The sequence below is a fragment of the Corvus cornix genome, chromosome 13 (genome assembly GCF_000738735.6).
Source record: "Corvus cornix cornix isolate S_Up_H32 chromosome 13, ASM73873v5, whole genome shotgun sequence".
NCBI classification, from domain to species: Eukaryota; Metazoa; Chordata; class Aves; order Passeriformes; family Corvidae; genus Corvus; species Corvus cornix.
In genome coordinates, this window is record NC_046343.1 from 2,755,574 (window position 1) to 2,777,197 (window position 21,624).

Consider the following 21,624-nt stretch of genomic DNA (forward strand, 5'->3'; position numbering starts at 1 on the left):
TGTATTTTGGCAACAAACCCCTTCCATCCCTCGCTAGGCTTGTGCTACATGGTTTTGGGCAAGTCACTTCTCACTGCTCCTTTCATCCTCGTTTCCAGCGTCACCTCCTTGGCCCAGGGAGTCTTGTACCGTGTATTTACCTGGCTGTGAGGAGGAAGACCAAGGGTAATAATCATGTGGGCCAGACCCACCTGCCAGCTGCAGCAGGTCTGACAGGTCCAGCTGGCCAAGCACGGGCTCAGCACGTTCCCTCCTGGTGTGTGCCGGGCACAGCTCGGGCACTGTGCGGGGCAATGCCCACAGCTCCTTCCTGCTTGAAGCTGGGGCTGCCCAAAATCTGGGAATTGGGTAGGACAAGGGACCAGAAAATTGGTGGATGGGTGCAGGAATAGCAGGATGTGGTGGTAGTGGACACAAAGTTGTCAGTGTCCTGGCTTTCCCTTCCGCTCTTCCAAGCTGGACTTGGCTCTTGGGGCAGTTTTTAGGGACCAGAGCATCCTCCCCTCTGCACCATGCTGTGTGCACAGGCTAAGCCTCATTAGCAGCTCGTTATTAATCAGTGGAGAGGTAATGTCTCCGGAGTAATTCCTTTACTCCCTGTGCCTTCCACATAATCCCGGTCCCTCCTCGCAGAGGATGGATGTCCTCAGGGAAGGGTCGAGCTGAGTTTGCCTCTTGAAATACACCCACAGTGAGCAATTTCTGCCGTCAGCTCCACTCTCTTGAAACCCCTGTAAGAGGCAATTGTGGAGCAGCTGAGAGTCCCCATTTGCCTTTTCATCTTTCCATATCTTCTCTGTTCCTCCCCTTTCTGTCTTGTCTGTTCTTACACTTTCCTTTCCACTTGCTCCTTTCCTCTGCCTTCCTTTCTTCCTCATTTTTTCCTCTCTCCTTTCTACCCCCTTCTCTTCCTCTCTCTCTCACTGTTGGATATTCTGAGCAGTGACAGCAGCCGCTGGGAGCTGGAATCCAGGGAGATAACAGCACTGCCATGAGAATCAGCCTGCTCAGCTACAATTAGCCCTGCTGGTATCTTTCACCTGGGCAGAGCTGCCTTATCATCACCACTTCTTGGAAAATGAAGGGTCACAGATACCGATCGCAGATAGCACGACTCTGGCATTTCCCTCTGGTTTTCACGTTGCTGGAATCCCTTTCTGGCTCCCTTCTCCCCACGATTAGCTTTGCATCCCTCTGGTTCAGCTGTGCTGCTGCCAGATGGAAAGCAGGCACCGAAGCTTCCCAGCGCTGCATGGCTGGAACAGAGACCCCGGGAAAGTTCACCTGGTGTGGGTGACACCACATCCAGGAAATCCTGTAAGGTCCTGGAGTTCAAAGCCAGAAATAAAATAACACATCAATGCTCTGGGGCCCCCTTCTGCTAAATCGTTGCCCTGTCTTTGGAAACTATTGAAGGGCACGAGGCAGAAGCAGCTGGGGTTGTTCCTGTGGGGTTGATCCAATCCCACCCTGCTCCTGGCTGATTGTGCAGTTCCTCATGAGGGATGTGGAGATGTGGGCAAATGCTCCCACAGTTTTTTTCCCTACCCTGGATGGGCTTTAGCGTCTGTTTCTAAAGCCTGAAGACAGTGGGGTTGTCCTTCCTGGCCCATGTTTTGGTGGCAATTTCACCTATCTGATAAAGAGAATCCAGAGCCAGCTTTGTGCTTTTGTGCTGTTGTTTTGTGGGTTGTAAGATTGCAATCAGAATAATTTTTGATTTATCCCAATAGCAGACTGGGGGCACCACCCCTCCTGTGACATCAGTGTGGCCTTGCCAGTGCCACAGGAGAGTCCCTGGGTCTGGCCCTGCTGTTTTTCTGCCAGAGGAGTAAACTGTGACTGTGGGGGTGTGTGTCCTCCAGCATATGAGAGCAGGGATTGTGCAAGCCTTACTACGGATGCAGCTGCACCTGTGGCACTGCAGTGGCAGCCAGGGCTTCGTGCAGGGTTGGGGCATCTCCTGGACTGAGCTGACCAGAGCCTTTCATGTGCCGTCCCTCCAGCGAGCTGTGCGTCACCGCAGTGTTACTGCTTCAGCTGCCAGGCACACGCCGTGCCTGCTCCAGAGAGCCACCGCCCTGGAAAAGCCCTGGAAAAGCCCTCCTTTTTCTGCTGGTGTGGCTCCAAAGCGAGCCCTCAGTGGCAGCACCTGGTTTTGTGGCCTCTGAAAGGTTTTCAGTTCGCTCATTTTCTCGTCCTGGAGAGAATTGCTGAGATTGGAGGATACTCGTGGTTTTCTTACGAAGATAAGGATGGGTGTTGCACTGGGGACTTTGTTTTTCCTATAAAGTCTGGGCTTCCCATTTCATCCTCTGCCCTCTCTGTCCTGCCTGTGCCTCGTGCTGGTAGACAACACGATCCTCCTGTGAGCTGCCCACAACCCTTTGTCCCGACAGAAGAAAACATAGGTGGATCGCCAGCGGAATGTGAATCCAATAAATTGCAACATTTGGATGTTTATCTGACCTTTGGTGTTTACAAGGCTGGCTGGCCATGGCACGAGAGAGGGTTTGACCAACTTGTTCGTCAGTTGGACTGAAATGCTGTTCTTGTCTCTGGTCAGTCTGGCAATGCCCTAAGAACAGCTTGTTCCAAGCTCCTAAATGAGTTTATTGCTGAAATGGCATCATCACGTGTTCTCACTACCGTCCCTGCTCCTTTCTCACTCCACCCTTTCAGGTTTTTGATTTCCATGCTGTTGCTCAGAATAATTGCTATCTTTTCCCCCAAAATGGTATCATCCTGCTACCATTTTCCTTGGAGGAGTACAGCTGTCTTTTCTCCTTTGAAGAGAGGGCCTGACCTTTTTTCCAGGCTGTGCTAAAGCTGTGATATGTGACCAGCAGAAGGAAAGTGTATGATGGCCAGAATTCAAGCAATAGGGTACATAATGTCATAAACCCTAGGAAACTTTACTGCAGATTTTTAAGAGCAGTTTTCAAGCCTTATCTTTGTCATACTTAAAGCATTGTACAATTCTGGATTCTGTGGAAAGGCACTATGGATTTCCTGCTTTTCCATGGTTTGCAAATGGGCTGTGCTTAGTGAGTGCTGCATGACAAGCCCGTGCCTCAGATCAGGCATTTCTGAATGTGGGAAGTTTGAGAACAGATTATTTTTCAGCCTCATCTGTTTGCTGGTTTTGACAAGACTGTCCCTGATAAGCCTATGGAGTCAGGAAACCTCCAGTGATTAGGCAAAAGCCTAATCCTAATGTCCCGCTATTACCAATAAGATGTTTTATCAGAGGTTTTGATGACCCCAAGATTGGGCCTTTAAATATTATCCCATTCTCCTTCCCCAGCCCTGGGTGGTTGGATGTGGCCAGCTTTCCCCAGTCCATGTCCCACACAGAGCCACAGAACACATCTCCTTTTCCAGGAATCTGCAGAGTCGGCTGCTGCTGCCATGGGCTGCCGGGACCCTCAGGAGCCCTTCCTTGCTGCAGAGCATTTCCAGCCTCCCTGGGCATCCTCTGCCCCCTCCAAGCCATCCTGGCTGCTTTAAATCTCTCTTTCTGTACAGGCTAAAACGCTTTTAATGAGCTTCTGCAGACTCATCATCAGTTAGTGGGCAGCTTTTGGGTCAGCAAGTGTAGGTGGGAGAAAACCACGTAATTCCTGTCGCTGCTGTTGCAAAGCATCTTGTACAGGGAGTTAATGCTGAGTGCCCAGGCAGGCACTATTTCATTTTCTGCATGGGGAGACAAAGGGCAATGTTTCCTTCTGTCAGTGGAATCTTTTTTTGGCCAGGGTTCTCTCCTGTGATACACGGATCAGTAGCCCCAAGGTTGGGGCTTGCTGACAGCCAGGAGCTACCGCAATCATAAATAATAATAATATTTTACAGAAGGCTTCAAGCATGTGCACTGCATCCCTCTGCAAACTGATTTTGTAGTGACTTGGTTTCATGTCAGTTTAGCAAAATGCTGAATGTGCATAGTTCCTCTTCATTTTATCTTAAAATAGGACATCTAAATAAGGAGCTCTGTAGGCCTTTCCCAGTCTCTCCTGGCTGTCAGCTTTCACTGAGCTTCCCCACACCTCCCACTGCATTTTTCTCCAGGGTAGGAAGAGACTCTGCAATGTAAGTGGGATTATTCATGGGTGACAAATGTAGCCCGGTGTGACTGTGGGATATAGAGAAGCAGCTACAAACTGCAGAAAATTTGAGAAATGGAAGCGTGGTTTTTGAAGGGATTTCGTGCCATAACGGCTCAGATAGCAGAGGGCTGATCCTGTGCTGTGTTAAAATGCAGCCTGCTTTTAGCTTTTCCATGACCTGCTGTTTCCAGTGACACCGGGGAAGCTGGTGCTGCCTGTGCCACGGGGGCACTTTGTTCCTGCACTGTGTCAGCCAAGCCAGCCCTGGTTTCAACCCTGCTGAGGTTCCTCTTGCAGAACCACGTCAGGGCTGGTGTCTGTGGTGTCACCAGAGCCGCTGAGATGCATGGCAGAGTATCCAGCACTTCCCCTGGGGCACTTTCTTCCAGCAGCATACCTTAAAAAAGCCTCCATCCACACGGAGAACCTCACAGCAGACTCTCCAAAGAATGACTTCTTACTTGAAAAGAATTTCTAAATAAACTCCAAGCCACGTTTTTATAGGGAAGGATGGTATTTGCAGAAAAGGTCAAGGCTGTAACAGGCAGTATTCTTGGAGATAGGAATTCTCAGCCCCTGCAGCTTCCCATAATTTGACATGTCTTTCAACTCTCGAGTCCCCATTTCACATTCGCAATCAAGAAAGGTTTTCCTTTCAAAATGCAATGCTCCACTGCCTGGCAGGTTCTTCCCATACAGAAAACGTACAGGAGCAAAAATGGTTAGGATTTCACTAATTACAAGGTTATGCTTGGCCCCAACCCTGTGCCAGGACCTGTTGGTGCTGGTGCTGCAGGAAAGACCTGGGAAAGGCTTTGGGAGGCATCGGTGGAACTCCTGCCTCTGGGGGTCTCCAGCTGCCCCCCCCCGGCATCCCCTCTCCACAATTCAGTTTTGGCTGGGCACAGAGCAGCTGCCCAGGGTGGCTCAGGCTTTGCTCAAGGCTGGAGATGTGCTGAACTTGTCCCTGGGGGAACAGGCAGCAATTTGTGCCTCGAGCAGGTGTGAGAGAAGCCTTTCCTGCGAGAGTCTCCGAGGGAAGCATGGAAACACGAACATAACTAGCAGTGAAAACTGAGTGGGATTTGTGTTTCTGGTGAGATGTCAGGAAATAGCTTTAAAAATGCTCTGCTGAGAGGCTTCCCAGCAAGCTTTTAACTATTCCCTCACCTGGGAAGATCGCTGGGATGAATTCCTCAGGCGTGACGCAGCATGGAGCTGCTCTGGAGCTGCCTCGGCTCTCCTGGCATCTCCAGGCAAGAGAGGAGAGCGAAGGGCAGTACCTGGGAACCTGGGAAGAGCAGGCAGGAGCGCTGGCAGCAGCTCTGACTCAGCTCACCGTGTGGGCTGACATATGTAAATTGCCATATACATTTGTAAATGTTTTGGTATGCCTGAGCAAGCCAATATCTGGGATTAATTTTGTTCTTTTGGGAGGCAAGACAGGGAGCCCGTGAAGAGGATAAGTCGAAGTGGACCACAAGCATGAATCCTGGTGGCGTTTGTTCAGCTGGCTGAGACCTGTGTGTGGATGTGCATTTGCAGTTTGAATTTTCTGGATTTGGTTTCCCTCGCCTCACTTGTAAAGTGACTCGGAGCAAATTGAACTAAGATCACTCCAGCCTTGAAGCAGCCTTGCATGCTGGTATCAAACATATTTTAGTGGGTTGTGCAATGCAGAATCCTTGCTCTGCAGTCTGTTTTAGTGTTTCTTTTTCTCCCTGTGCTTCTGCACTTTTTAATGTCAGCACTCTGTGACTGACTGTGCTATTTTGTGAGACGTGATGCCCTAAGGGCAGCTGGGGGTCATTTCTCCATCACTAACGTTTGCCACTTTCGGCTACAGAATGCAGGCTCACCATTTTACACGTTAGGAGATGAAAAATAACTTTTTTGGTTGAAATTGTGGGGAGGATGGTAGAGGCAGAATGCAGCTACCTCAGCTGCATCACAGCCATGGTGAGGAGCAGCTCCTGCAAAAAAAAATGCACTGGGTTGTGAATGCCAGTGAAGGGTCCAGCACAAGTTATTCCTTGGCTGTAGCCTGAGTGCAGGTTGGTCTGAGCTCACATCCCACCACACTCTGTGACAGCTCTGCAGGCAGGATGCACTCTCCTGTTGGTGTTTGACAGTCCATGACAGGATTATAAAGAGCTGCTGCACCTACAGGCAAAGAAATGCTACAGGTCCTACATTGCTGCAAATCATATTCAGGCTAGTGAAGCCCATCTCGTCCAAAGGCTTCAACTGGATTAGTTATTTTTAAACCCCACAGAAGGAGTGTTAAAAATGTGCTTTTTCATGCAAGCAGCCTTAAAAAAAAAAAAAAAATCCGTGCTTTATGTTCTGAGGTGATTTTTCATAAGTTCCCCATCCCTTTGCTGCCTACACCCCGACAGTGTATGAAAATGACTTTGGAGACAACACAAAGGGCTGTTTCTGCAGCTTGCTTTTTGTAAACCTTGGGATTTTGCTTTTCTCCTTTGCTGAAACTCCAGTAAACATCTAAGATTTTGGTATCTGATTTAAGAGAGAATTACAGCTCCTATGATATCCCTGTACAGAGCCATGGGCTGGTACTTATTGATTATGAATAGCTGGCAGTGGGGGATGAAAATGGATGTCCTCTGGTTTTAAGGTAAAATCTTGAAGGGATAACTCTTGCTGTGTCACATGAACTGAGGCTCTCATACATGCAGGACAAATCTTTATCAGCACTTGCAGCTTGTAGAAAGGGTTGCTGCTGTATTTGTTGATGGGTCTGGCTGGAATCCAGCGCTTGGGGCTTTGGGGGCTGCCAACACCTTGCCCACAGGCAGGTGCTGTGGTCAGCCACAGATCCCCTCCCTGGCTCCTACAGGATGCACTTATGGATGCTGGGCTGTGCCTAAAGCCAGCCTGGCTGAGCACAGTGTGCCAGCTCCCGAGGGGCTTTGGAATCCAGGATCGTCAGGGCAGCGAGGAGAAACCCCAGCAGCTGCATCCTCTGCTCCTTCCCTAGCCTGAACCTGCTGGTTTAAAGCCATGAGGTGGCTCTGACAAGCTGCAGGGATCCCAGTCCATGGCTCCTGCTAAGGGAAAACCTCTCGAAGGAGCTTTGTCTGAGCTTGAGAAGGGCACGAGCTTCTGCTCCCTGTTTTTCGCCCTCGAGCTGGTTCTGCATCTCCCTTTCTGCCTCGAACCCAGCCTCCAGGTCCCACATCAGCAGCCAGCAAGGTCTCCCTCTCCTGGGGAATGACACTCCAGGGCTGAGGTCTGTGCCCTGCTCTAGAGGAAGGGTTGGCTCTGTCCCCATGTCCTGTCCCTGCCCGGCTGTGGGGGACGAGCAGACAAATCACCTCTGCCCCCCTTGGCTGCAGCTGCTGGCTCAGCTTCAGAGGGCTTTTCCTACCCCCTTATCTCCCAGCAGCTGAAATTCCAGCTAAACAAAACCCAGCCACAGACTTATTCAAAACATTTATTAGTGTTTAAGGAAAATAATAGTGTGTGAAAGGTACAGAGCTTTGTCTAAAGCCATATGCATTTTCTTTATTTACAAGCTTATTTGGCTGCAAACTCTACACGAGATAAAACCAGTATGTTTTTCTCCCAGAGATTCGGAATTAAGGACAGTTTGTCTTTTATTTATTTCTTCCTTTTATTTTTTTTTCCTCCTTTTAGTTCAGCACTGTAAGTTAGGACAGCATTTTCCAGGGTTTACTGCTATCTTTTTTCCTGTAGGCGTTTTGCTTCTCTCGCAGTATTTTCACTCCAGAACAAGGCTCATTCCAGATGCAAAGCATAAAGGAAACATTCATACCTTGGCTTTTAAGCTAAACCTCCTTCATGAACAGCAAGTTCATAAGGAATGTTAATTAAAGCATCATACAGTATCTAAATGGACTTTTTTTTTTTCTCTCCTTTTTTGTTTTATAAAGAATTAAGGCTATGTAGATGTCACAATAAAATAATCTCAGGTAAAACGCACCCTTATCTGTTAGATATGAAAGAAAGGTTTAACAATAAATAAATGATTTATGCTGTCAATAACATTATGGAACTGTATAAAACTATATTTACGCAGCTTTAAACATAAAAAAACCCATACTAGTGGCATGAATATATACAACACAGGTCATGACATACGTTTAAATTATCATAGCCAGCAGTGTTCTTTTTTTAAACGGGGACACTATAATAAATAGAAATGTAAAATATTTACAATAATAGCATATGTGGAATCAGTAGATGAACACATAAAATCTTCACACACAGAGGAAAAAAAAAAATGATGCCTTATACAAAAAATCCCACCCACCCACAGCTTGTCCACCCCCCCTCCCCAATTTTCATTGACTAAACAAGGGGAATACACAATTTTCCCCACAGAACCAAAGAATACAAATAAAACTGTATGCATGCTGAGGTGATATGTTGACTGAGACATTCAAAGATGTAGATCTCTGTTTGGTTCCCATTGATGAATCAAGACCTCTAATGACAGAGGGATCTTATTTTAGTTCAATGCAAGAACATTGGTAGCAAGTTGTTGTTTCTGGTTTGTGTTTGCTTTTTTTTTTTTTTTTTTAATTTTTTATTGTTTGTTTTTGTGCTAAAATGTTTGGATTGTCTTTTTGGTTTGAGCTTGTTCTTCGTGGTGGTTCTGTGCCACCAAGGGGGAGAGGACACTTGCAGGGAACCCACGGAGGCACACACCAGAAGCCTTCTTAGGGTACCACCAGCAGGTTTTTGGAGCAGAGGAGGTGGCCAAGAGAGTCAGACCCAAACCAAGCTGCTGTGGGACAGCCTGGGTGCCCCAGGGCTGGCAGAGCTGTCACCAGCCCCATGGGGCAGATGCCACACTCACTGCACCATCTCCATGGTCTTTGCTGCTACAGCACCTGGCCTGGTCCCAGCTCTTCCCACTGAAACCAAACGAAAATGTCATGACAGAACTTAGCTAAAATCAGGTGGGATCAAGGCCATGTCTTTTAAGCAAAGACCTGGTGATCACGGAGACACCTTTGCAACTCAACTGTCCCCTCTTGCCTCCTACGTGGCTGCTATTTAAAGCAGTGCCTCCAAGTTCTGCGGGTGGATCCCTGCATTAAACCCTGACTGGAGCTATTAGGAGCCGTGCTCACTTAGCAGGAACTGAAATCCGAGTTGGAAATTGTAGCCAAATTCCAACACCCTCTCCTGTTTATGCAGCTCCTTCCCACCATGCAGCAAGACGTACGTTAGTTCACTGGGTACGTTCTGTCTCTGCTGAACCTCCTTCCTGCCCCCACAGCTTTCCTCCCAAACTTTCTAAATGAGAAGGCTCTAATCCCTGGTGTGATTTCCACTTTCTAAGAAAAACTCCCTTTTTTCTCTAGAGGAAGCTGAGAGCTCACCCTCCTGTCCCTGTGGGTGCTGTAGCCTCCACTTCCAGTACAATATCTGGGAATAAAGGATTGCAGAGCTGCAACCTGAGAATTACAATTGCATAGGGGGTAGGAGAGATATGGCCAAACAACCTCATTCACACTTGAAACTGCTTAAAGACAATAAGCTCTTGACACTCTTCACCTTTACTAACTCGCTCTGTGGAGATTGGTCGTCGTCACCTGCACAAGAATTAAAAAACCCAAGTCAATCCCCTCTCCTTGTCTTTGGCATTTGGATAAACCAAGCTATAGGCAGGTTAGAGTGGGGCTCCACATCCCAGCAAACCACACCACACCTGCTAAGGAGAGACAGGCTTCTGATGGGCCTTCAGTGCAGCCCTAATAACTAAATATAGGGGGATATATAGGGTCCTTTGCTGTCTGAGCCCACACCTGCCCCTTTAGGCTTGGGCTGTAAGGGTGGAAGACCTGTATCGCTGAGGGGGCAGATGGAAGCAGAGAATATGCACAGGGTTTTCAGAGGTCCACGAGAATACTTCTGGGGGTCCTTCACCCTGTGCAAATCTTAACAGTCACGTTGCCTTGTCTGGAAGCTGATTACCTGCCTGGGAAGTGACTGGATATGGTTCTGTGATCAGCAAGTGTCAAGTGATGCAGTGGTTAAAAAACTAACAGGGGGCACTTAAAACCAGGCAGCGTCACCCAGGTGGGAACAATGGCTCAGAAGTTACTTCAGAGAAAGTGGTGGAGCTCCAGACCACACGGTTCCTGTGCCAGAGACGGGGCAGCTACTTCATTAGAGAGCTTCACATAGAGAGCCCTGAGCTCTAGCGTTCCCAGCCACAGGCAGAAACCAAATCCCCCTGGAATTCAGCCATCTGCTGTAAGGCTGTGCCCTAAACCTTTGGAGGTGCTAAGCCACAAGCAGCCACATGCAGTCTGGCAGAGCCCGCTTGGAACCTTCTCCCCTGCCAAGGAGACCAAGGGAAAAAAACAAAACAAAACAAACCCCAAAACCAAACCCCAAACCCAACCCAACAACCCCCAAACAAGATCCTAAATTTCAGATGATGTCCGTTTCATAAAAAAGGGGGAAAGAATTTAGCTGGAGACATTTTGCCACCCGAGTGTCGAGTTTGCTGGATCGATAACCCATTGCCACTGCTCTCCCTTTGCTACTATATACACACTGATGCCGAGGTCCATAGATATCTTGCAATGCCCTGTGCTTGACCTCTGAATGGGAAATGCTTTGGAATGTCCATAGACGGGAGGATGGAACTCAAGGGAGGAGGTTTCCGGGGGAGGGCGGAGGGGAAGGGGGAGCTGGTGCCTTTTTTCACCTCCGGATGTCAGAGAAGTCGGACAGTTCGTCTGCCCGGTCCAGGATCCCGTGGGCCCCTTTGGGACTGTGGCCCCCAGCTTTGACCCGGGCGTTGGAGTGGCCCTTGGTACCTCTCTCTCCCTTGGCTGCTCGTGAGCTCTCCCTGTGCTCGGGCTCGGCGTGGGCCACCATGTCCCCACGGCCAGCACCGGCCCTGCTGCCTTCCCCCGCCTTCTTCTCGGCTCCCAGGACGGCGTCTCCGTGCACAGCCGAGGTGCAGAAGCTCAGGATGGAGCAGAGACTTCCCCAGTTCTGTTCACACTGGGCCTGGACGCTCCTCGTTATTGCCTTTTTCACCTCCTCGCCACAGGTGAGCAGGATGTTCACTAGGTCAACGTAAGGCCTGGAGGTAAAGGGAACAGTGAGAGGAGAGTCAAAAACCATCCAAGGGAATCAGTGAAGAATCTGCCTCAGCCTCCCTGGGCACAGCAAATCCAGTGGTGTGAGCCCCTGGCACCCCCTGCCTCAGCAGCAATTCTGCACCACGTCAGTTATGTAAAATCCCATCTTCTGATCAGCCATTTCGCTGCAGGAAATGCACAGTGGCATCCTGTCAAAGCCTCTCTGGATTCATCGTGCTTGCTCTCCCCCTGGCGATAGTCTGGGACAACTGGTATGTTCACCAGAGGAACAGATGAGGTCTTGCTTGGCAAGTGAAAGAGCCATCTCACAATTTCTGGCTCCAACTCTTTCCATACCCTTCCATCTTTAATACTCAGGACACTTGCTTCTGTCCAGAGCCATCAGCTTCACCAAACAGGCTCTGGGTGAATGGTAGGTACAGAGCCTTCACCAGCCACCAGTCTGCAAGAGGGAGGCATTTTCTCACCTCTACAAAAGCAATAAATACTCAGCTAGAGATTCTCTGGCTTTCCTCATCATTTCTGGAGCACTGGGTGTTGATCTCCATCACAGGCAAGATCCTATCTGGACTCAGGATCTGCCTGAACAGAGCTCAGACACATGGAATCCACTTCGGTGGCACTTTTTCTTCCCACACCAAGTTTTATTTCTTCATTTCCTTACAGAGCTTTCAGCATCTTTTCCCAGTCAAACAAGGCCTCGAAACATGCCCTGGCTCAATCCCCTCTGTGCTTCCCACCCACCCCTGAGTGTCCCCAAGGCACCAGCAGCTCGAGCACGGCACTTGGGCTTCTCAGGCACAGGTCACCGAGTGCAGCAATTTTAAAATAGTTGTGGTCACAAGTTTTGTGGGTCAATATTGATGTTGTCTATTGACACAACTGCTCAGCTGCTTGCAGGCCCAGAAGGACGTGCTTAAAAATCTTCCACAGCAGGAACCATCCACAGCACAAGTGGAAAAGTGCCCGGGGGGTCAGCAGTCATGGCTGTGTGGGGTGGGTGGTGGGGATGGACCTCCTGGGCACCCCATCCACCAGCTCTGGTGGCTGTGGACAAGCTTAAATCTCTTATTAACTTAAGTCAGAAGAAACAAGGAAAAGCAACAGATTATGAACAGTGCCTGACTTTACCCAACTCCTTAAACTCATTTTGAATCGCTAATCTTGGAGAGCCACCTATTCCCCTATCTCAAAGTATCAACAATCCATAGTTGGATTGTTCCTGCTGCTCAAAAAAAAAAAAAAAAAACCCAACAAAAAAGTTACTTGGAATGCAGCAGGGACCAATCTGCCAAGGCCTGTCACCACTTCCACCATAGCAAATCAGCCTGACCCCCACAGCTGACTCAGGAGGAGGCTTCGCCGCCTGACCGTGTTCCGAACACTCATCGGGAGAGAACAGTCAGAACAAAACAGAGAACAAGCCTGAGAGCTGCCACTTGCTTCTCTGCTCTTAGGTTTTTGTTCTAAATGTAAAGTAGGAGATAAGAGAGAGCTGAGCACGTTGCATACAAAGTGGTCCAGAAAAAGGGTATAAAACCCCCCCCCAAAGAAATGAGTTCTTAAAATTGGGCAAAACCTTTGCAGAAATCTTTGTAAGAAAAAAGGTTGCTGGTATGACTAAAAAGTGGCTCAGCTGCCAAATATTTCAGGTATTCAGAGCCTGCCAGAGCCCTGTGCATTAATACCGGCCCATTTCTCCTTGCCTGTTTTACTTTCTGCATTTCAGCCGGCCTGACCAGAGTACCTGAACTGAGCACAAGGCTGCAAGTCAGCAGACGTGATTTTATTTCCAGCTCTGCCACACTTGCCTATTGATCTCGAACAAGTTCCTTAGTTCAAGAGCTTCAGAGATGGCCTCTAAATTTAGGGGAGGGGAGGAGGCTGGCTGGTTCTATTTGGGGAGTCCCGCATAGGAGAGCCGAGCTCCCACTCTGGGAGATGCTGGAGCGTAGGAAGCGCTAAATGAGATCATGCAAATTATAGGTGTTCAGCTGAATGACCCTCTCTTCTCAACCAACAACCCCCAGTTCAGTTCCCCAGAAATAAGCAGCTGCTTCTGAGCATTCCTGCTTGAGCCCGTTCATAAAATAAGGGATAACTCATTCCTCTTTGGACAGGTTTTTGGCTCACACAGTTCTTTTCATCCCCAATGATGGGGGGGGGTTAATTGGTGCCAAGTACCCAATTTATAGCTGCTGACACAGCCCAGGCAGTGCCCAGAGAGGTGCTGCTGGGCAGGATGGAGCCTTGCTGCCCTTCTCCCCCAGCCAGCAGGATGCTGCCCATGGCCCTGGGCACAGCAGCTCTGCCCCCAGCCATGCCTTTGATCCCAGCCTCAGGAATGTCCAGGGAAAGGGCCTTGCTTTCAGGCCACCATGTCCAGCTTGAACAAACCACAGCACAGGATTTATGTGACTAAACTGGCACTGAAGCATCTCTCTGTGACTGCAGCTGAAGTATTGGGGGGGGGGGGGGGGTTGGTTTTCAGCACTAAGGGAATCAGAGCACAGCTCCTTTGGATAGTGAGGAAAATAAATGCAAGGCTAAAATTCCCAAAGAAGTGATTCTGTAAAAAAATTTGTCTGTCATGACTGCTGGGATTTGGAGTTTCTGTGCTAATATCAAGGCACAGAGGTGTGGTAGGAAGATGCTCTAAGGTTAAGCCTGATGCCAGGCTTTGGCTCAGCCTTCTTGTTTCAGGAGTGAGACGTTCACCTGCAAGAAAAACAGGCTCTGATTTTTGCATCTGTGCACAAAGAGTCAGTACAAACAGCTTGTGCTTGGTTTGTTGCTGTCATGTAGCAGCTTTGATCAATTCCAAGTAGGATTTGTGCCTGCCATTCCTTGGAGGACAGCTGTGCTCCCAGTCAGGGGAATGAAGTCCTCAAAAATCTGACTTGTGCCTTCATTTTGTACAACCCCATGTTTTATTAAAAAGCATCTGAGATTAATAAAGAGTAAGATGAATGGGAGATTACCTGGGGGACTGCAGCTCTTTCAGGGACAATTAACTACAAGACATTTCAAAGTATGTATTTAAAGAAGAAATTATCATCTTGCTGACAACTTTGCATAAACCTTCTTTCCCCTTCTTTAGCTGTCACCTCTAACAGGATACTGGGGCCAAAATGATGCCTTTGAGCTCAGAAAGCAAAAAAAACATTGAGAGACGCCTGTGAAGTGGCAGACACTGAGGGAGTATTTGCCAGAGCACCAAGGGGACTGGCAGATCCAACTTCAACCCATTTCACCTCCTTCCACACATCTCACCCTTTGTACATCTCACCCTTTGTACACAAACTTCAAGGGGCCCTGCAAAGAAAGCTTTACCTTGGTGTTGTACATGAGAAAACAAGAGGTGCTTAAGGCCAGAAGGAGGTGAAACAGCTCTTGGGCAGATGCACAGCCCACTGGCACTCCTGGAAGGAGCTCCCACGCTCTGACTGCACCAGCACGGAGGCACTTACTCATGCTGCAGCAGGTCTTTGAAGTGAATCATCTCCACAATGACCTGGACGTTCTCCTTGGCAGCAGAGCAGAGGTCATGCTTCAGGTAGCACTCCCGCTGTAACTGGAACACCATCTCTTTAATGGCAGGGCACTTACGGCTGATGCAGCTGAATTTATGCCTCAAGGCATGAGCCTTACACTTCAGAGCGTCTTTAATGAAGGATTTTCCCTGAGAAGGAAAGAAATGGAGTAGGTCTGTATTTTTGTCCATTAAGCACAGCAGCTGATTTATGCCCAGCCAGCTGCTTCTCTGCAGGACAATGTCAAGGGTTATTACAGTGCTAAGGGTATCACTTAATGGCTTTCCCCTTCTTCTCTGTTTCTCTGCCCTTAAAGACCATGCCAAGTTACCCAGCTTTGCTATCCCAGTAGACCTGAAACACCCAGAGCTTCCTCACTGGTACTTTGAGGTTTCCTCTGCCCCAACAGCTGAACGCCCAACGAGGGAAAGAGCAAAAGTGAGCACCTTGAAGTAATTCAGTGCTGGAGTTACTGGGTTAATTTGCTTCCAGGGTGGCAGAACAACAGGTTCACACAAAGGAAGGGCATCCTGCCATGGCTGAGCTCCTCAGGACCACAAGCAGGTACCCATTCAGTAACTGTAGGGTTTATTTTTTTCACTTTAAAAGTAGTTTACAAACTCAGAGACACGATCTATATGCACCTGCCCTATTCCCCATCTATCAGTATTTTCTTCCTCAGAGAGGGACTCAAATCAGCATTAATAATAATAATCATAATCTTACAGCGTCTTCATGCCTGTTGCAAGAAATTCTAAGTGAGATTAGGAAAATCAAATCAAGAAGCTAAAAAATAAGGTAGAGGAAAGCTGTTTTAGCAGCATCTCTTTAACCACTATTTGGGATTCCTTCACTCAGTTGCTTGGTGGGCATCAAACCCATCCCTTCCTTTCCTCTTTTATCGGATTCTGGAGCTGCAGCTCTGCTCAGACTCCCTTTACTTTGCTGAGCAATAGGCCCATGGAAGCTCCCTGCACTGCCTCCACCTTTTCATCAGCCTCAGATTCTTCTACACAGGTGCTCCACAAAGACCAAATCCTTGCTCCCCTTTATCCCAAGGGTGCACAGGCCCAGCTCCACTGACACTAAATGAGATTCACCCAGACCTGCAAGCAGATGTTGTCCCCAAATTGTTTCAAGCCAGAAATGTTTCGTGCTGATCAAAGAGCTGCTTCAGTCGTCATCCCTATTTCCCAAACTAAAGGCACTCTCTTGCCCTTCCCTTCAGGAACAAACAAAACACAGCACAGTAGGCAAACAGGGATGAAAAAGAGAATTCTTATATAAACCCAAACTGACAAATTCTCAGGTTTCAGAGCAGAGAAGAGAAAATGGCCAATGTTAGTCTTGTCATTTAATGCAGCTTGAAATCACTGGAGATGATACAGAGAGGAGCTGTGAAAAGCCATGTCACAGCAGAGGCTGAAGTCACCTTCATGTTAAACAAAGCTCCAGGGGTTTCAATCTTTGCCTGGACGTGAAACAGGCTGGATTTGATGAGCTGTATCTGGGGATCTGGCACCCATGGCTACTCTCAGCCTCCACAAGCACCATTCCCTGCCTTCCCAACTTTCCTTCTCTACTTCTTTGGTCAACTCTCTTCACAGGCAGAAATATTGCGCAAAAATAAACGAGTGTTTTCTGGAAGCCACTTGGAAATGAAGTCGAAGGTTTTCAGATACCCATAAAAGCAGCGAGTCCCATTTTAATGAGTAACCAGGCCCTTCCTACATCCTTGAGCATTTGAACCTAAAGCTCCAGCCCTTCAAAAGTGCTCCCTACTGGGCAGTCCCACCACCCCTCATGGGACAGGCTGGATCCTGAGGGCAGCTCTACTTTGCGCCACGCTTTTGGCAGTGCCATGTAGCTGGTGCTTTTAGTCAAGTTATTCTGTAAACTGCCTGGTCAAGCCAAATGCCGCTGGCCCGTCAGAATGTTCCCTTCCCTCCACACTGAAATGGGAGAGGAGGTTTACAAGACATAATAACAGGATGTCTCAATGATGCATAAATGGTCTGGGGAGAAAATGAAGGAGACAAACTTAATAGCACATACCATGGAAGTAACGTATTCTAACATCAGTGCTCGAACCGAGGCTTGTTTGAGTACAGCAGCTTTAGGGGGTTGTGTGGGCTGGTTGAGTGGAAGTCTTGAGGGCCAACTTTAGTAAACTGCCTGTTGGGAAATCCTGAGATAATTCAAGCTGCATCTCAGAGCCGGCTTTGAACAAACATGGTGTAGAGGCTTCAGCCACCCAGTGTTTCTTAAAACCGTGTTTGGCTCCATGAAGTGCTCTGCTGGAGTTATCCTGGGTACAGTAGGTGGAAGGGATCCAGGGAGCTGCAGCCTGTCTCCTGGGACAGGTTGCACACCGCTGCTTTATTACTGTCCTGAGGTCCTGATTCTGGACCTTCCAACAGAAAAATTCCTCCTAGTGAATTAGTAAATCACAGCTAAAGTAGACTCGCTCTGGGAATTTTTTGTGCAAAGAGGTGTTAAGGAACTGCAGTACATGCCATGTGTGTGTCAGAAGCAAGCAGAGAGGTAGGACATTTCCCCGTGTTACCTGGGCATCGAATTTTCCAGCGTTGTGCAGGAACGTCATGCAGATCTCGTGTAAGCCTCGGATCTCGCAAGAATTGTTCTCAAAGCATTCAAACACTCCGCATCCCACATCGCCAGCATTTACCAGGCAGTGCTGGATTTCAGCTAAAACGAGCATTGGTTAGAGTTAATTTGAAGAACTCTTCATGGAAAAACTGGTGGTGGGTAGGGGGGAGAGAGTTGTTTTGCTACCAGCATCAGTTTGAGAGAAAAATGCGTCACAATGGTTAATTGTACCCGCAGCGTGCCCGTTTTTTGCAGGAATTAGGCCAAAACTTGGGTGTATTACGTTATGAAAGTGATATCCAAGAAGTAAATGCCAAATCCACTATGCTTACGTCAAGCTATTTCACTTGAGAACTGTCTCATGCTCTTGAATTCCTCAGGAGCAAAGGACAGGCATGAGTTTTGCTCTCTGGCTTGTGCAAAGCCCCCCCAGAAAATTCAAGTGCTAAAACGAGAAGCCCAGGACCCAGCCAGCCGAAATTTTTCATTTTTGGTACTTTGAGCAAGTTTCTGGCCATTCAGCACAATGTTTTTTACAGACCACCGGGTTTTGCCTGTCAGGATGTCTGTCAAGTTAATGGTAAAACTCCCACTGATACATAAAGTCCTTTGCACCAAGTGTTGGACAAAAATGCAACTGTGTGCTCAGCTATGCACAAATCAATAGATTTATATTTACATATGTAGTACATAAAAGAGATGTACTGGAGCTAGCTGTTGCACATGTGTTTATTCTGCTCTTTCAGGTGTTATGTAATACTGCAAAAAATGCTGTCTAATACTCACTTTCAAAAAAAAAACCAACCCAAAAAAACCGAAAAAACAACCCCACCAACCCAAAAATCTAATTCTTAACATGACAGCATCTGGTCCTTTAAAAAAAAATGGATGTAGTAGTACTGCCAGAGGGAAGGTGGTTGCTGAAAAAGCCTGGGGATAAAGTTAAACAGGGGCAGCTTTTAGACCAGAACTGAGGATGCTAAGAATTCCTGTACTCTGTGCCCTGTGGTACCTTTAATTAAAGTTCGCCCTTGGGAGCCAGCCTAATCCCCCTCGAACCGCAGCGTGTTTCAGCCATCCCCAGCCTCCCCCTCTGCCATGCGGTCCATTTGCAAGTCTTTACAGCAACTTTCGGTCTAATTTCCACCCGCTGCAAGGCACAGAGAGGAGCCGCGGATGTAAATGCGGAGCCTGCTGGAGTTCTCACGACCCCCCCACCAGCTCAAACCCAAATCACTGCCGCCGCACTTTTTTTTCCCCCTTCTACCCGCCCTGAAAGCGCATCTGGGGGTGGCACAGGGGAGCCCCGGGGTGGGATCCAGGGATTGTCTGAGCCACAGGCGGAAAGCTGCGCAAACACACCCGCACGGGGGGGGGGAGAAAAGGGGCACTGGAGCCCTTTGTGGAGCGCTGCGGAGCGCGGAGCCGGGCGCTTTCGGGGCCGGGAGCGCGGCTGTGGTGCTTGTGTTGGCATCCGGATGCAAACCCTTTGCCGGATCACATGTCCTGGCTCCAGCGTGCTGAGAACTGCACAGTGCCGTGATTCACATGTGGCAGTCCCTAATGGGCATTCGTGCATTCCTGCTCGTGTGTGTTTAAACACGTCTCGCAGCACGGAGAGTGTTAAAAAAAAAAAAGAAAAAAAGGGAAAAGGGAGAAAAGGAGGAGGGGGGGATGAAGGAGGGGGGGGAAGGGAAGCGTCTGGATCCCGCGCTCTCTCTTTGCACGGCTGGGAAGCGATCCAGCGAAGTGCACGCCCCAGCTCTCTCTTCCTAGGCAGATAATACCCGGGGGAGGGAGCGCGGGGGGCGGGAGAGGAGGAGAGAAACCCCCGGCCCGCTGCATCATTGCACGGCTCCCTCCGGAGGGGGCAGAGCACCGGTCATCCCTCGGCCCTCCCGGCTGCCCCCGGCCCTCGACCCGGTTCCAAGCGCTGCGCCGAGAAACTTTCTCCTCCCCGGGCTCGCAGCATCTCCGCGGGGCTCCGGCCACCCCGGGGCCGCGGCGAGCCCGGCGTGGGGCCGCGGCTGTGCACGGGCAACACGTGCTTGGCAGAGCCGGGCTTTAAAGGTAATTAGCAGCGAGCTCCGATTTCCTGCGATGATTTACGCCTGACAGTCGGACACCGAAATAAAACGCCTGTCATAACTCAACGCGGCTACAGCAGCAGAAGCAGTAGCAGCAGCGAGGGGAGGGGGTACACGCAGAGGCCAGCCCGGTGCCCCCCCGCCGTACCTGTGTTCTGCAGGGACAGGCGCCCCTTCTGCTGCGGGGTCCTGTCCTGCGGCCCCTCCGGCGGGTGCGTGGCCTCAGTGCCCGCGGCCGCCCGGGCGCTGGCCAGCAGCAGGGCCAGGGCCACCAGCTTTCCGCCGAGCTCCGCGCACATGGTCGCGCCTTCCCCCGCCGCCGCCGCCGCCGCCGCGTCCTCCCCCGCGGGGTGCCGCACCCGGGCCCAGCGCGCTGCTCGCCGCGGCCCCGCGAACCGCATGTGCCCGGCGCGGCGGCGAGCGCGGAGTGGCGGCGGCGGTGCCGGAGGGAGCCTCAAATATCCCCGCCGAGCCCCGGTGTCACTCGCATGAGGGAGCCGAGCAGGTGTCGCTCCGCGCCGCGGCCAATGGCAGCCGCCGCCCCGCTCCGCCCGCCCGCCGGGGGCCGGCCCTGCCCCGCCGGCAGGTTGCAGCCGCCCGCCCCCCGCCCCACCCGCGCCGCGCCGGGGGATGGGGGTGCGGGGGCAGCGGGCACCCGCCGGGGCGGGGGGGGGGGGGGGGAGAGATAGGGAAAAAAAAATTGTGTTAAAAAAAGAGGTGAAAAAGCGGGATTTTGACACGCTTTGGAGGGAGGAGGCAGAGAGCGGGCGGTCCCCCCACCCCCTCCGCGGGCAACTTCGGGGTGCTCCAGCCGCTGCTGGCCTTGTGCGGGGAGCAGCGGGGTGCCCGTGCCGGGAGCCGGCTGCCAGTGCCGGCCGTCCTGCGGCACTGCCGCCTCATGGCAAGACTTGATCTAAAAGAAAAAAAAAAAAAAAAAATCCGTCTCCGAAGCAGCTATTGCAATGACTTTCTTGGAAACCCTCCACTCCCTCTTTTTTTTTCCCCCACCCTGGGATTTTGTACCATTTGCTGCGAGGGGATTTGGGCCAAATACATCACTTGAGGGGGGGGAGAGTGATACCCTGGGTGCAGAGCCGGATGGGCGAACAGGGACGGGCGCTGCTTTCCCGGGGGGAGAACCCCCCTAGACCTCCGCCACCGTGGGAAGAGCATCACCCTTGCAACCCCCCCAGCCAGCTCTGGCTGCTGCCTTTTGTCCGGTAGCTGAAGCGGGGTGGGGGGGACACACACACACACAGCCCAGGACGACGTAGGAAAATCCGTAGCAGGTGATGAGAAGTGCCGCGCTGGCTGGGGAGGGGCGAGCGTGTCTCCCCTTGCCCTGCCGTAATGCACATCAGATGTTTCATCAGACCCCGCAGGCCCCATGCGGTCCTGCGCCCCCCTCCCTTGCAGCCCCCGAGCCCCCGGCAGTGCCGGGACGCGCTGTGCCGTGCCGGGGGCGGGGGTCCCGCCGGGGGGGGCGCAGCCAGGAATGTCTCCAGCTGCTGCTGCCGCCCGCTTCCTCACAGCTGTCAAAATGCACTTGAGGAAATCCACTCACACCTCCCCGAGCAAGGGTCTCCTCGGCGGGACGTGACACCGCGCCGCAGGACCATGGCTCCACGGCTACGCACCAGCAGGCACGTCCTGACACCCCCTCGCAGCCCCCAGCCAGCCCCGCTCGCCTCGGCCTTCCCTGGTTTTGTCTCAGGCCCGCGGGTTTGTGTGCTGGGGCTGAGCCGTGCGAAGTTTTATTCGATTTTTTTTTTTTTTTTTTTATCCTTCCGGAGGGTTTGACATCGCAACGTCTTTTTAAGGTTGAAATTCTTAACGGTGGTGCCAAGCTCGTGTGGAAATTCCCTTTTATCAGCATGCTGCTGCCTTCGGAACTGCAACTTGCAGCTTTCCTCTAAGGAGTTGGCTGTGCCAGCGCAGATGTCTGCAAAGCCCCCGTGCCCCTGGGATGGGCTCTGCCCTTTCTGACAGCAGGGCTATTAAAGGAATAGGTTTTTCTTCTTCATTCAAGGTTAACCTCACCCGGAGTGCCTGGCCCTTCTTTTGTCCTTGTGCTCTTACTATTTATACTGCTGAAGAGTTTTACTATTTAATTACCTTTGCTAGGTCTAACTTAGTTCGAGTGTTCGAAGAGCAGGGGCTGAATGAGCTGAAC

The 21,624-nt window shown here is 50.5% G+C and overlaps 1 protein-coding gene across 1 annotated transcript; it reads right to left on the reverse strand.

The window, feature by feature from the left end:
- Positions 1–7,547: 7,547 nt before the first annotated feature.
- STC2 (stanniocalcin 2) lies at positions 7,548–19,819 on the reverse strand. Its single transcript, XM_039559775.1, has 4 exons — positions 19,600–19,819; positions 17,321–17,463; positions 14,692–14,903; positions 7,548–11,202 (listed from the first exon to the last, which is right to left on the reverse strand). The coding sequence occupies exons 1-4, from the start codon at positions 19,748–19,750 to the stop codon at positions 10,815–10,817; spliced, it is 894 nt and encodes a 297-aa protein (XP_039415709.1). The 5' UTR covers positions 19,751–19,819; the 3' UTR covers positions 7,548–10,814.
- Positions 19,820–21,624: the final 1,805 nt, after the last annotated feature.